Source organism: Stomoxys calcitrans, chromosome 1 (genome assembly GCF_963082655.1).
Source record: "Stomoxys calcitrans chromosome 1, idStoCalc2.1, whole genome shotgun sequence".
Lineage (NCBI taxonomy): Eukaryota > Metazoa > Arthropoda > Insecta > Diptera > Muscidae > Stomoxys > Stomoxys calcitrans.
In genome coordinates, this window is record NC_081552.1 from 268,290,716 (window position 1) to 268,306,261 (window position 15,546).

Genomic DNA, 15,546 nt, shown 5'->3' on the forward strand with positions numbered 1-15,546 from the left:
CATTTGTGAGGTACTATGCCATGTAAAAATTCTCTCCAAGAGGTGTCGCACTGCGGCACGACGTTCGGACTCCGCCCCGTCCCATTATCATTGGGCTTAAACTTAAATCGCACTGCACTCATTGATAGGTGAGAAGTTTGTCCCTGTTCCTTAGTGGAATGTTCATGGGCAAAATTTGCAATAATGTTCTGAAATAGGACATACCATTGGGTGGATATCCAATTCTTGTAAACAAATATGGCTCTTTTTTTCTTAGCATAGTGCTGCAATTTAGTCCTTACAGTGTCATTTAATTTTGCTGTCAACATTTGATATGATCTGCTGGTTTGAGCAGATGAATGTTCTCTTAGGCATGAAATCGGAAACGTAAAATTTTAGCAAAAATTCATTTTTATCGCAACTGATTTGATGAATACATACATACATATCTTAAATGTTAATTTCTTTGTGGTTTTATAAACACAGCCGCATGTTATTTGTTAAAAAAAACCCCCGACTACAACGCTAAAACTTTCTTTTTGTTTTCATTGTCCCATTGCATGACAAAAGTGGAGCGTCTTATTAAACAATGGGCTCCAGTTGTGTGGTTGGCACCGGAAGAGAAATTTATGCCACTGGGAGTAGAGGAATTTTTGGCACATGTTCATCCCGAAAATAAAGATGCGAAATTTACACCTGGCGTGCCCTTCGGAGATAATTCGGAGAAATCGTATTTGGTAACCAATGCGGAGATAGGTAAGGATAAACAAGCATTGAGTTAAGGATGCAATGTAAGTTGTGATTTTATATTCCAAACTTTACAGATCAGCTATTGGAAAATGAAACGTCATTTATTTATGGACGCAACCCTAACGTATCACCTGTGCCTATATATGCTGTAGTTACACTATGTAGTACTGAACAACCCTTGCCCTTGCCACAAGGTCACCGTGAGCATTCGGCAAATACCGCAATCATACATCGTCCGCAATCCATACAAATGCAGAATTATCCCCAGCCTCAGGTTCAAATTGCTCCAGTTATGGAACACAGATTTATGGTTCCACAACTTGAATTAACAAAGGCTACGAGAGGGCCTTATATCCCGGTAACCTTGGATCCACAAGATCAACTGAATAATACTGTAAGACGCTCTTCCCGTCTATATCCAGGATTTCAAAGAGTGAAACGAGACATGAACCAACCATATGCTCAAAATATACCAACGCCACCACCTCGTCTACCATATGCTCCATTTGAGTTGGTGATGGGAGAAAGTGCTCCGGCATCCGAAATGATAATACCAACGAGTGGACCCATGCCCGTTGATAGCACGGAACCTGAGGCGGGCGAAAATGAACACACCAAAAATTTCATTGCCAATCTGTCGGATAATGTCAAATTCAGCATACCTAACAACGAGCAGGAGAATTTTTTGACCAACGAAAATGCGAAACAAACATTCACTTATAAAGAAGGTACTCCGATTCCATCGTTTCACGTGACTTACTGGATGTTTTATCCCTATAGCCAGGGCAAGAATATGTGCACTCTAAAATTGGGGCCATTTGGTCGGATACCCTTCCCTGCTGTATATGGATACTGTTTGGGGCGAAAAAAGGATATCGGAAGTCATATTGGCGATTGGGAACACATGACTTTATACTTTACAGGCGCCGCAGAACCTGAAGCTATGTATGTGTCCGCCCATGATGCGGGAGCTTTTTACACATACAATCACCTAACCGGCTCTTTCGAATTCAAACGACAAGAAACTAGGAAAGGCATATTGCAGAGACCAAATTTTCCAAAAACGGTTACAACCTTCAACGACCATCCGGTACTTTTTGCAGCAAAGGTAGAAGGCCACAGCATATGAATATCCGAATTTCGTACAATAAATAATTTGTCTTCTTAGGGCTCGCATGGTCTGTGGACAGCACCCGGAAAACATCGATTCGTTAAAGTGGCTCGACTATACGATATAAATGGATTTGGAACTCCATGGAACACTTGGAAGAGTGTTACAATAACATATGAAAATCTAAAGTCATATGGTAAGGAAATATATAACAAAGCTTTACTAATTTATAAATGGCTCATGGCTATGCATATTTGTTTTTAGGACGATCGTTGGCTCCCACTTGGCTTTCGTTCAAAGGCAAGTGGGGCAATCCAAAGAGTAAGTGTCATCCTCTAAGGCGTATTGGACTGAATTTTTGCGAATTCACAGATGGGCCCACCGGCATACCTTTAAAAGAACCACACTTTCAGTGTGGCCAATCCTATAGACGATAAGGAAAAGCGGCGCGCAATGGGCTCATCTGCAGTATTCTATGTTTTGTATTACATTTTTGTTGTATTTATTTGTTAATTACGATAGCTTATCCATGTCATAAATCGATTTTGGAAAAGTTGCCAAAATAAAAATGTTACTGAGTAGATTTTAATTGAATGTTTTTTTTCTTATCCATAATATGATGTAAAAAAGATGACGAATATTCGACAAACATTCCAACGAAATGAGCAGCTAATGAAATTCTACGGTTACTTTGTTCATAAATAAATCATAAAAAATAATTATTATTCATAATCTTAACATTATGAAATGAATAATCAAGCTCGTGGTTGTTAATAAACTTGTGTCCCAACACGGCATAGCTGTGAGCACCAGACAGCTTGGACCATTGAACTCCAATTTGTGTGGTGTTCATTGCCGTCACAAGAAGCTGCGAGCTACCGGCCGCCTCCGCAAGTTGCGGATAGCGGAATGCTCCATACGGAGTAGCTGCAACGGCAGTCGAGGACTTTCAGCGGACGGGCGGCACCGGCTCTTGCATAAATACTGAGTGCCTATGATGCTCAATATGACAAAGCGTGTTATTGGTGCCTTTAAATAACCAATGACCACTCTGTCCCCGCGGCGATTTGCGGCTAACCTACAGGAGCTTGATGAGGATCGCCATCTTCACATGAAAATGTGGCTACAACGACAACAAAAAACTTGTGCCATAATCTTATATTATTGGGTTGCCCAAAAAGTAATTGCGGATTTTTCATATAGTCGGCGTTGACAAATTTGGCAAAAATTGTCGATGGGTATTCTAATTACGCCTGGTTTTAAAAAGGGCATTGTGCCTGCTTCAAATCAAATTGGAGGTCATTTCCGGAGACCTGTTTGGTAACAGCCTTCAAGGAATATCGGCAAGTCACAAATGAATTCTTTCCGATTTTGCATTGTTTATTCATCCTTAGCACCACAGGAATATAACAATCCAATCTAAACCTTTAATTAAATTGTTTTTCTTTTAGCGAAATGATTATGTTCTCAATTATCCCGATTGCACGAAGTGTTTTCGCGCACATTATTTGAAAAAAGGAGGAGTTTAATTTTTTTTTTTAATAAATAACAAACGAGTCTAAAGGTTCATACTTCCTTGCAAATATTAAGTGGAAAATAAGACAAATTGTTTTCCCAAGATGGGGTGATATCTCTGGCACATTTTAACCTCGACCTATCCTCCATTCCACCCCCTCCAGACGGCATAGAGATCTTATCATATGCGGGCGATTGTACGTCCGCATGGCATCAGGCCCCCCACCCATTGTTGACATCTGCGATAGGTTGAACGTCTACCTCAACGAACTTACCTCATGTTTCGCTGCAAGAATTCCGAAGATATCTGCCATCAAATCTTCAGCCACATTGTTCACTACAAATACGCGTGAGGTGAATACTGAGCTGACTGTGATGGTCGATGGAGAAATGATTCCGACCATTAATAGTCAAAAGTAGAAACATGGTCCTCAAGTCACTTGCCGACAGCTCTTGGGGTGCTGACAAAGAAACCTTGTTGACTACGTACAAAGCGCAATTGGCCGGTCTGTGGTAAGTTATGCAGCGCCAGTGTGGTCTCGTCAACTTTGTGACACGCAATGGAATAATATTCAGATCTGTCAGAATGCCGCCATCCGAACTGCGAAGGATTGTCTCCTCATTTCTCATACCAGTGCGAAGACATAACTCGATACATGATGTCTAAGCAATACCTTTTGGGCTGTTATCGCAGAGACCATCCAAATCATCATCTTATGGATAGATATCTACCGCCCAGAAGCCTTAAGGTAGAGATCTACATGATCTACAGCGTGAGGTTCAACGCTACAAGAGAGAACCTCTAGATCAAGCGGCATATCAAACAGGTCTAGACGACATTCATCATGCAGACACGGTAGCAGATGCGGTAAATAGCTACCGGGTGAATGTTGTCCGCCTCCCATTGCACCTGAAGAAATTGACCTCCCACGGCAGAACGCACTGTGGAGCCCACAAAGGAGCATTATCGTCATATTTTACTTTATTATTTCCGTAAAGGAAAAAACGCGGAGCAGGTTTCTAAAAAGTTACGAGATGTGTATGGTGATATAGCCTTAAAAGGAAGACAGTGTAAAAATTGGTTTCGCAAATTCCGTTCTGGAGATTTTTCACTTAAAGATGAGCCACGTTCAGGTCGGCCAATTGAAGTTGATGATGACCAAATCAAAGCATTAATCGAATTGGATCGTCATGTAACTGAGCGTGAGATAGGAGAGAAGTTAAATATACCAAAATCAACCGTTCATTATCACATAAAAAGTATTGGACTGGTGAAAAAGCTTGATATTTGGGTACCACATGTATTGAAAGAAATTCATTTAACAAACCGAATCAATGCTTGTGGTATGCACCTTAAACGCAATGAATTCGATCCGTTTTTAAAACGAATCATAACTGGAAATGAAAAATGGATTGTTTACAACGAGAATTGATCAATCGTAAAGGTGTCATATTCCACCAGGACAACGCTAGACCGCACACATCTTTGGTCACTCGCCAAAAACTGAGTGAGCTTGGCTAGGAACATTTGATGCATCCACCATATAGCCCTGACCTTGCACCATCAGACTACCATTTATTTCGATCTTTGCAGAACTCCTTAAATGGTAAAACTTTCGGCAATGATGAGGCTATAAAATCGCACTTGGTTCAGTTTTTTGCAGATAAAGGCCAGAAGTTCTATGAGCGTGGAATACTAAATTAGCCAGGAAGATGGCAAAAGGTTATCGAACAAAATGGCAATTATAGATTTGATTAAAGTTCATTCTAAGTTTTATTAAAAATGCATTTACTTTCTTTTAAAAAAATCCGCAATTACTTATTGGGCAACCCAATATATAACTTTAACTGCTGAATTTCCCTTCAAAAGAAGATTATTTATGGCATAATTAGCGCCTCAAGTTGTTGTTATTCTTGTTGTAGCCACATTTGTATGTGGAGGGTAGTGATCCTCGTCAAGCTGATACCGGTCCATGGGACCGATCGCCGACGGCATTGGTTATATAAAGGCACCAATACCTCGCCTTGTCATATCGAGTATCACAGGCACTCAGTTTAAAGCAAAAGGCGGTGCCGTCCGGGCTCTCATTGAGACTTCCCACTCGATTTCGCTGATTGTCGGCGACTGCAATTGCAGCTACTCCGTCTACGAAGCATTCTACTACCCGCCACCTATGGACGTGCCCGGTAGCTCTTAGCTGAGCTTCTGGTAATGACGATGAACACCACACATATCGGAGCCCAGAGTTCCAACCCGTGTGGTGCCACAGTCATCCCATTCCGGAACCCATAGTGGAAAGCGTGCGCAGGTTGTGTGCTCGATTCCCACCACAAACGTTGCCTTTTCACTATTGTCGTATACAAATGAGTCTGCAACGAATTGCCACGTATTGTAGATTATCGTGACATCAAAAGCAAGTAAGAGCGTGCTAAGTTCGGCCGGGCCGAATCTTATATACCCTCCACCATGGTCGCATCTGTTGAGTTCTTTGTGCAGTATCTCTTTTTAGACAAACAAAGAATAATGAATAAGGACGGAGGAGGAGCTATATCAAGTTTTAGTCCGATTCAGGGCTCAAGAAGCAAAATCGGGAGATCGGTTTATATGGGAGCTGTATCAAGCTGAAGGCCATGGGAGGAGCCGTTGTACAAAATTTGTGCCAAATCGGATGAGAATTGCGCTCTCTAGAGGCTCAGGAAATCAAGATCCCAGATAGGTTTATATGGCAGCTATATCAGAATATGAACCAATTTCGAAGTGATATCAAACAACTATGTGCAAAATTTCTGTCAAACCGGATAAGAATTGCGCCTTCTAAAAGCTCAAGTCAAGTCAAGACCCAAGATCGGTTTATATGGCAGCTACATCAGATTATGAACCGATTTGAACCATACTTAACACAGTTGTTGGAAGTTGTTGATATCGATACTATATGTGCAAAATTTCGGTCAAATCGGACGAGAATTTCGCCCTCTAGAGGCTCAAGAAGACAAGACCCAAAATCGGTTTATATGACAGCTATATCAAAACATGGACCGATTTGGCCCATATACAATCCCAACCGACCTACACTAATAAGAAGTATTTGTGCAAAATTTCAAGCGGCTAGCTTTACTCCTTCGAAAGTTGGCGCGCTTTCGACAGACGGACGGACGGACAGACATGGCTAGTTCGACGCGAGGTCAAATCGGACGAGAATTTCGCCCTCTAGAGGCTCAAGAAGTCAAGACCCAAGATCGGTTTATATGACAGCTATATAAAAACATGCACCGATTTGGCCCATTTACAATCTCAACCGACCTACACTTATAAGAAGTATTTTTGCAAAATTTCAAGTGGCTAGCTTTACTCCTTCGAAAGTTAGCGCGCTTTCGACAGACGGACGGACGGACAGACATGGCTAGTTCGACTTAAAATGTCACGAATATCAAGAATATATATACTTTATGGGGTCTTAGACGCATATTTCGAGATGTTACAAACAGAATGACGAAATAAGTATACCCCCCATCCTATGGTGGAGGGTATAAAAATGTTGACAAGCACTAGCCCAATTAATTTTCTAATTAATACATGGAAATAATAGTTAAATGTGAATCTCGTTTTCCGACATCTTAAAGACCACTTATGACCCCTTAAATTAGGAAATATATAAATATGTATTGGGTTGCCCAAAAAGTAATTGCGGATTTTTTAAAATAAAGTAAATGCATTTTTAATAAAACTTAGAATGAACTTTAATCAAATATACTTTTTTTACACTTTTTTCTAAAGCAGGCTAAAAGTAACAGCTGAAAACTGACAGAAGAAAAAATGCAATTACAGAGTCACAAGCTGTGAAAAAATTTGTCAACACCGACTATATGAAAAATCCGCAATTACTTTTTGGGCAACCATATTATATGTTATATATAAGTCATAATAACCTCAATATGTTTGCAAATTAATTTGCAATAAATACACAAAAAATAAAAAAAAATAATAAGTTATTACTTACTTGGAAAATTAAATTGACACTTTCACTAAGAGTTGTTTCATCTGGTGAATCTACGGGTATTTCTTTTGTAAATCGGGTATCAAATTGTGACACATCATCTTCGCTACGCTGTTATTAGAAGATAAAGAGACATGAAGTGAATTTTTGATGGACACATCTTTGTGAAATATTGTAGTATAAGATACATACCAACAATGGTTTAATTGGAGGATCTAAACGTCTAGCCAGTACATCATCCCAATTGACATGTTTGAAGAAGGGATGTGCTTGAACGGCCGCAGCATCTTCTGGACCACTACCTAAACGTTGTGACTCCTGACGTTTCATCAAACGGCGTACTAAATCTCTAGCTTCAGGAGTTAAATAGCCTGGCAGATTTAATTTGGCTTTAAGAATAGTTTCTATAGTCTTTTTGCGATCGTCAGCAGTGAAGGGGGGCTAAAAAAAAAGTAAAAAAAAAATGTTTTTTGTGTTTGTATATAAATTTGAAGGTTAGAAGAACTTACAAGGCCAGTTAACATATCGAACATAAGAGCACCTAGTGACCACCAATCTACCGCTTTACCATGGCCTCTGCGCGTCAGGATTTCCGGTGCCCTACAATTGCAATGGAAAATGTTTATGTTTTTTCGTTTCATTATTCTCTGCCTTTGGCTTTTCTTACATATATTCGATTGTGCCACAGAACGTGTGTGTCACAATGCCCTCTTGAATATGTTCCTTGCATAGACCGAAATCTGTTAGTTTAACGTGACCCTGGGCATCTAATAAAATGTTTTCAGGCTTCAAGTCACGATATATAATCCCTAGTTTATGCAAATGGCCCAACGCCATTATAATTTCACTTAAATAAAAGCTGAAATGGAATTCATTGTTGAAAGGGTTATTCTTCTTGTTCGTCATGTTTGCTTCATTCTCAAGTAGCTCACCATGTGGTATCTTCCAGGAATATACCTTCACGTTCTAAATGCATAAATAATTCGCCACCGCTTAAATATTCTAAAATCAAATATAATTTGCCATCTGTTTGGAAAGCATATACTAATTCTACAATGAATGGATGTTTGACAGCTTCTAAGATGTTACGCTCGGCACGAGTGTGTGCCGTATCTTTTTGATTTGTGACTATGGAGGCCTTCTTCAACACTTTCATGGCAAAGTATTTATTAGCATCGCGTCCTGACGTTTTACGCACCTGAAATACATAAAGAAGAGTAGTAACAATTATTCCATAATCGAGACAATGGTCAATCATATGAGAGTGAATTACCTGGAACACTTTGCCGTAGCCACCTTTGCCCAAAACTTTTTTTAGTTCGAAATCTTTTGGTCCTAGTTTTATTTTGCCCGGATTCACATTTTCTTCGGAAAGTTGTATGGTTTCCTGCCCTTCAGTTCTGAAAAATAAAAATAATAAAAATTTTACTTCAATAAGGAGCAGCTATAAAATATTTTATTCTCAATGTTCTTTATTAAAATTGTTATAAGAAAGTAGCTTTAACATCTATGTAGATAATCTTGCAATTTATGTTTATATGGGCCATCTGATGACTACAAATTACATTTAATCACAATAAAATCAATGTTGCCTGTGTCGACCGAAACCAGTTAAGAGTTGTAATTAAATATTCTGTATTTTTAACGCTGAAACATTGATCGCAAACCCCATTTAAAGTTCTCGGACCCTTCTTGCATGCCACAAATACAACAAATACAGGCCAATGAGGTCATTAATTAGGTATAGTGCCCATATAAACCAGCCTCCAAACGTTGGAGTAATGTGGTAAGGTTATACACGGCTGCATTGATCCCATGCCGCCAGCAGTAGTGAAAGAAAAACCACCTAGGTTAACATTCAGGCAACCGGTAACAATACTGTGGCAGCCGGTTGTACGTACCGGATGGACCCGATGGAGTCCTTCATCGGCAAGGGCTGTCGCCTCAGTGTATAACACACTATCCGGTGAAAATTGGATAACTTAAGCAAATTCGGCACGGACATTAAGTGGTCTAATATATATGTCACTATTAAATTTTGTAGAACAAAATATTGATCTTTTGGAGGCTCAGAAAAACTCACTTTTTCAAATTTCAGTGAAATCGGGTAAAAAATAAAGCTTTTATGGGCATCAGACCCCTTATCGGCAGATCGGACTATACGGCAGCTATATCTAAACGTAGTCCGATCAGAACCATATAGGTCAGATTTAGGTTAACCTTCTGACTGTTCCAAATTTCAGCGAAATCGAATAAAAAATAACGTTTTTATGGCCTTCAGACCCTTTATCGGGAGATCGGTCTGTATGGCAGCTATCCACTCCGAACCATATTTAGGTCAGATGTCGGAAGGCTTTAAATAACCCACTGTTTCAAATTTCAGCGAAATCGGGTGATAAATAAAGCTTTAATGGGCTTCAGACTCTTTATCGGCAGATCGGTCTATATGACAGCTATACCTAATATAGTCCGATCTGATCCATATTTAGGTAAGATGTTGAGAGGCTTAAAATAACCCACTATTGCAAATTTCAGCGAAATCGGGAAATAAAGCTTTTATGGTCCTCAGACCCTTTATCGAGAGATCAGTCTATATGGCAACTATATCTAAATATAAATCCGGATCTGCACCATATTTGGGTTAGTTGTCGGGAAGTCTTAAACTACTCACTGTTTCAAATTTCAGTGAAATCGGATAAAAAATAAAGCATTTATGGCATTAGACCCTTCATCAGCAGATCGGACTATATAGCAGCTATATCCAAGTATGGTCCAATTTGACCCGTTCAAAAACTTAACCAGCGTGCATCAAAAAGACGCTTCTGTGCCAAATTTTAGCTCAATATCTTAATTTTTGAAGGCTCTAGAGTGATTACAACAGACGGACGGACAGACACACGGACGGATCGTCTTAGAACTTTTGGTGTTGATTTAGTTATATGTTTATATATTTTCTCGCTGCCGGACTGCCAAAACACCACACATACTGGAACTTTGGGCTCCGATCTGTGTGGTGATCATAGTTACCACTAGAAGTTCAGCTGAGAGCTACCAGGTGCGTCCACAGGCTGCGGATAGTGGAATACTTCATATACGGAGTAACGGTAACTGCAGTCGCGGACAATCACCACTATCGAGTGGGAAGTCTCAGTAAGAGACAGGGCGGCACCAGCTCTTGCTTAAATACTGAGTGCGTATGATGCTCGATATGACAAGGCGAGTTTTTGGCGCCTTTAAATAACCAGTGGCCATCACGTTCCTGCAGCGATCGGTCCTGTGGATCGGAACGAGCTTACTCATCTTTAGCCCAAAACACCCCTCCAAACCGAAACCAAATTTACCAACCCTGATTATAAAGGGCTCAAAAAAAGCCTATATGGGAGAGGAGCAAGAATTGCATATCGACATTAGATATCCACGAAACGACTGAAGGGCCGGGAATTATTTATCGACCATGGCCATGGTCATAGGGCTCAAATAAAACGTACAAAAAGTAAAAGAAGACCCAGAGGAGCGTGCCGGTTTAGCTAGTAAAATTAAAAAACTTAAATTGCAGATTTGCGGATGGTGGCTGCTTTTGGCCAGTAATGTCCCCCGTTCCGCTCTAATATCCTATTTTAGCGGTATGGTGTTATGTGGTAGCGATTCTATCCAATCGCTGTAGAACCACTTCCTAATCAAAAGATTTTCAATGGGATGTAGTTTTGATTTCTTTAATTGATTTTATGCTAGTAATCTTTTCCTAATTTCTCATTCGGATCAAGTACAATGTCCCTACGTTTCATTTTAATTTTCAGCAACCCCCTGAGTGTTTCGAGTTTCGTGACTGCGAAAATATTGATTGGGTTGGCTTGGTTGGCTTGGTTGTCTTTTTGTAAGATTTCGGCGCCAGGGATGTTGACACTTAATGCTCACTAGTTTCCTCTCTCCTTGATAGTTTGTTCTCTTTTATTCCCACAGTCAAGAAAAGGATACGTGAGCGTAATGACAGGTGGACGAAATCTAGGGAGATGCTAGGTCTCTAAAGGATTTGTCTTATTCTGCATTCCTATCTTGTAGATCTCATGAGAATTGGAGGACGTATTGCAAGTAAAGAAATACGGCGAAGTCCGTAATTCGACAAATAAAACGGAACCATTTTTTTTTTTACTTTTTTGGGGTCTCGATGCGACTGGTATGTGGAATGTCCTCAAACATTCTGGATGTGTTGGTGATGATAACTTCAAAGCTGACTTTGATGTAAACACACAATAAAAGTTCTCAATTTCCAAGTGATGGAGAGACTTACACTTCCCGAATCCCAGGATAGTCCACTGGCTCTACAGGAACGTGATTAGACCAATATTCACTTACGTCTCAGTAGTTTGGTGGATTGCCATGGAGAAAAAGTGCAACATAAGGACCATACAACAGGTTCAGAGAACATGTTGTCTTGGCAACAGAGGAGCGATGAGGACCACGCCCACTAGGGCACTGGAGACTATTCTAGATAGCCGACCCTTTGACATACAGATTAAGTGTGAGGCAACCACTGCGGCTATAAGACTTAAGGCGATGGGAGAATGGATTGAGGATGGGAGCAGCTCATACCATCGCGGTATAATCGAAGCGACGATAGGAAAACTGGAGGAAGGGAAGAGATTTTCGATAGGATACCTGAGATGAACCTTGAAGTCGAGTGCGTGGCATTGCTGCCATCGGCACAGTCTTCGATTAACGGAACCCTAGTATTGCCATCTGGAAGATCATGTTACACGGACAGAGTGGCCCTGGGGTCTACATTGAGAACCCAGGGACTGAGATCTGCTTTAGACTGCCTGACCATAATACGAATCTGCAAGCGGAGATTCGGGCGATCACGGAATGCGTGAGGTGGTGTGGTGCGAACGCGAGGACGTCGAGTGTGAACATCTTTACCGACAGTAAAATTGCCATAAGGCCAAAAACAACCAGGACGGTAAGGTCACGAACAGTCTTGCAGTGTAAGAAGGAGATAACGCCTTCTCTGAGTATGACAAAATCCGCATCGTTTGGGTGCCGGGCCATAATGGAGTTAGGGGAAATGAAAGGGCAGACGATTTGGCGGTGAAGGCCTGAGGACTGCCGACAATAAACTTGGTTAACCCGAAGCCTTTCGGGTCGACGCATTCCGAGTTAAGGGAGTGGGCGACGAATGTGCATACAACATTGTGGAACAGCGAAACGGTCGGTAGGATGGCGAAAATCCTATGGGGAGATCTAGATCGTGAGAATACGAGGCTATTACAAAAAGGAAGGAGATCATTATAGTTATTGGTATCACAAAGGGACACATAGGACTACGAGCTTACTTATGTAAAATCGTTACGGCAAGAGATAGCATGTGTAGGGCATGCGTGGAAGATGATGAGACGTTGGAGCATTTCCTTTGTCATTGCCCGGCTTTCGCGTCTAACAGATACCAGCACTTAGGTCGAGACACAATACCAGGCATGAACCAACAGGGGAGTGGTATTAAAAACAATTAAGAATTCCATCTGGACTAGAATTAAGAGTTATCTTTAGTGACCTTAAATTTTTAAGTACTACGTTTTCGCCAATTCCAGTCACGTCTATAAAAGCTGAATTGCTGATTGTGTATGGATATGTTCTACATAAATAACATGCGACCATCTATTATTCGTTGCCCTTTGGGCCTGATCCTGAAGATTTGACTTATATGACACTAGAGGCATATGCACAGATTTCAGTTCCCCAGTAATGTGTTACTTGGCAGTTCCTATTTTCGCAAGGTCGTCTCTTCTAAAATTCCCTGGTATATCTCTGTGGCCTGGCAACCAGAACAGGGGTATATTGAAACGTTCAACCATCTCGTTGAGAGATGTTCAGCAATCGTCGTTATGACATCCCTTCCACCACTTCCTTAATTTCAAAGATCTCCGCTTGATACACACTACAATGGTCGGCTAATCTTCTTGATATGACGTAGTTCTTCACAGTACACCCCAAAGACCACCTAGTTGTCTATGAAGTTTGGATTCATCCGTATAGAAGAACTTCTATTGTTTCATATCGTATCCGTATTGTAAATTTGTCAACTGACAACGCAAAATAGCTAAGGTCGCCAAGAATAGTCAACTCATGGGCATATCAAGCCCATGGCAGCCCGGAATGGCCCGGCGGAGTATTTCATCGCCAAGGGCTGGCGTCCCAGTGTACGACACACTACTACAATAATAACAACGTAAACTTATCGCGACGCCACAGTCAATTCCAAAAATATAACAAAGGCCTTAACTAATACTGTTGATGTCTACATTTTGTTGTTGGTGTTGTTGTAGTAGCGGAGGCCACCGTAGCGCAGAGGTTAGCATGTCCGCCTATGACGCTGAACGCCTGGGTTCGAAACCCGGCGAGACCATCAGAAAAAATTTTCAGCGGTTGTTTTCCCCTCCTAATGCTGGCAACATTTGTGAGGTACTATGTCATGTAAAGCTTCTCACCAAAGAGGTGTAGCACCGCGGCACGCCTTTCGGACTCGGCTATAAAAAGGAGGCCCCTTATCATTGAGCTTAAACTTGAATCGCACTGCACTCATTGATATGTGAGAAGTTTGCCCCTGTTCCTTAGTGGAATTTGCATTTGCATTTGCATTTTTGTTGTTGTTGCAGCAATGTGTTGTATACCGAGGCGGCAGCCCATAGACACCATCGGGCTAATCCGGTACGTACAACCAGCTGCCATGGGATTGACGTCAACATTTTTGAAAAGTTCTGCAAAACTTCTATTAAATGACATTTGACTTGGATTAAGACAGAAGACCTCCTTTAAAATCGAGTAGAACAGAAGAATATAGGCGTCTTATGAACCAAGAGCTATGTGACAACGGTTGCGTTTACTAGGTCATGTTGTCAAAATGGATGAAGAAGCTTCAGCAAAGAAGTCTTTTAGGCGACCATAAAAGAAAACGCAAAGGGGGGAAGACCAAAACTCCCCTACTGCCACTACAACAACCAATCCCATGGCAGCCGGTTGTATGTACCGGATTGACCCGAGGAATTCCTTCATCGGCAAGGGCTGACGCCCCAGGTATCACACACTGCTACTACAACAACCAAAACTCTGCAATACCTTGGCAGCCGTTTGTGCGTACCGGATTGACCTGAGGGCTGCCGCTTTGGTGCACAACACACTGCTACAGCAACAACCAAAAACCAAGTGGAGAGCGACATTTCGAAACTGCATGTCATAGATTGGAGAAGAAGCGCAAAGATCGAGACGCTTGGACATCTTTTTAACGTTCGGCTAGAGGAATACATTTTCTGTAATGGCAATTTAAGGTAAGAACGTAAGTAAAGAACGAGACTCAGCTTTTTCTTCAATTTCATCAGAATTGTAATTTTGGCCAAAGGAACATTGAAGGGCCCCCAGAACAAAATGATACAGTTAAGAGCTGATGGGAGAATGAAATTTAATCTACAAAATATGAATTTATGTAGAAAAAATTAGAACGTTAACACTTAAAACACATTCCTACTCATACTAGAAACAAGTATTTCGTTTATTTACCCCTTGTCTAACTAATATTAACACTTGCTCGTGTACTTACTCATGTTGTAAATTAATGCTTAATTCCGGTTCTAGATCAACCTGAAATGAAAACAAACAAAAAAGACCACAAATGTATTAGCAAATATATTTATAGGTAGTATTGTAGATAAATGCATGACCATAAATACTCCACTGAGTAGAGCGATAAAAATATTCCAGTATTTCTTTCCCATTTGAACAAAATGTCTGATGGCGTCAAGAATATTCAGCGCGGCCGCAGATGCACTGCTGAAATGTCCATTTTTGCGAATTTGCAGAATGCCAACGACATTGTCGGTCTGAAATATAATGTCATTAGTCGGTCCATGTTCAATTGCGACGAATCCGTACAGGGCATCACAACAGTTCAACTTCAATACTCGTGCGTTATATTAAACATTGTTAGATGATGCCCCACCAATCGGTACACATGGTAAAATTTATGTTATCATATTTTATTGTAATAGTTGTCCGACTGACTATAGTCTTAAAATTACAACAATCAACTTATTTTTATGATTTACTGTTTATTATATATTTTATTACAAAACTACCTTCAACCGACAATGGCCATAAATAAGATTGACAAACTATTTCAGGCAAAAGTAAGTGAACCCCCATGGGTTT

At 40.7% G+C, this 15,546-nt stretch overlaps 2 protein-coding genes across 4 annotated transcripts in view; one reads left to right on the plus strand and one right to left on the minus strand.

Annotated features, from left to right (window-relative positions):
• The window catches only part of LOC106095522 (uncharacterized), a 49,436-nt gene extending 47,007 nt beyond the window's left edge, over nt 1-2,429 (plus strand). For all 3 annotated transcript variants that reach the window (XM_059360998.1, XM_059360997.1, XM_059360996.1), the window contains 4 exons: nt 550-735; nt 804-1,837; nt 1,898-2,036; nt 2,105-2,429. In XM_059360998.1, coding sequence (XP_059216981.1) covers nt 550-735; nt 804-1,837; nt 1,898-2,036; nt 2,105-2,277 — 1,532 coding nt within the window. In that variant the 3' untranslated portion in view covers nt 2,278-2,429. The remainder of the gene's footprint in view (nt 1-549; nt 736-803; nt 1,838-1,897; nt 2,037-2,104) is intronic.
• LOC106090153 (ribosomal protein S6 kinase beta-1) overlaps nt 1-15,546 on the minus strand; it is a 55,147-nt gene that overhangs the window by 22,425 nt on the left and 17,176 nt on the right. Inside the window, exons 2-8 of the mRNA XM_013256254.2 lie at nt 14,939-14,979; nt 8,624-8,750; nt 8,283-8,548; nt 8,018-8,209; nt 7,860-7,950; nt 7,543-7,791; nt 7,354-7,461 (exon numbers count right to left, since the gene is read on the minus strand). Of these exons, the coding sequence (XP_013111708.1) occupies nt 7,354-7,461; nt 7,543-7,791; nt 7,860-7,950; nt 8,018-8,209; nt 8,283-8,548; nt 8,624-8,750; nt 14,939-14,979 (1,074 nt within the window). The remainder of the gene's footprint in view (nt 1-7,353; nt 7,462-7,542; nt 7,792-7,859; nt 7,951-8,017; nt 8,210-8,282; nt 8,549-8,623; nt 8,751-14,938; nt 14,980-15,546) is intronic.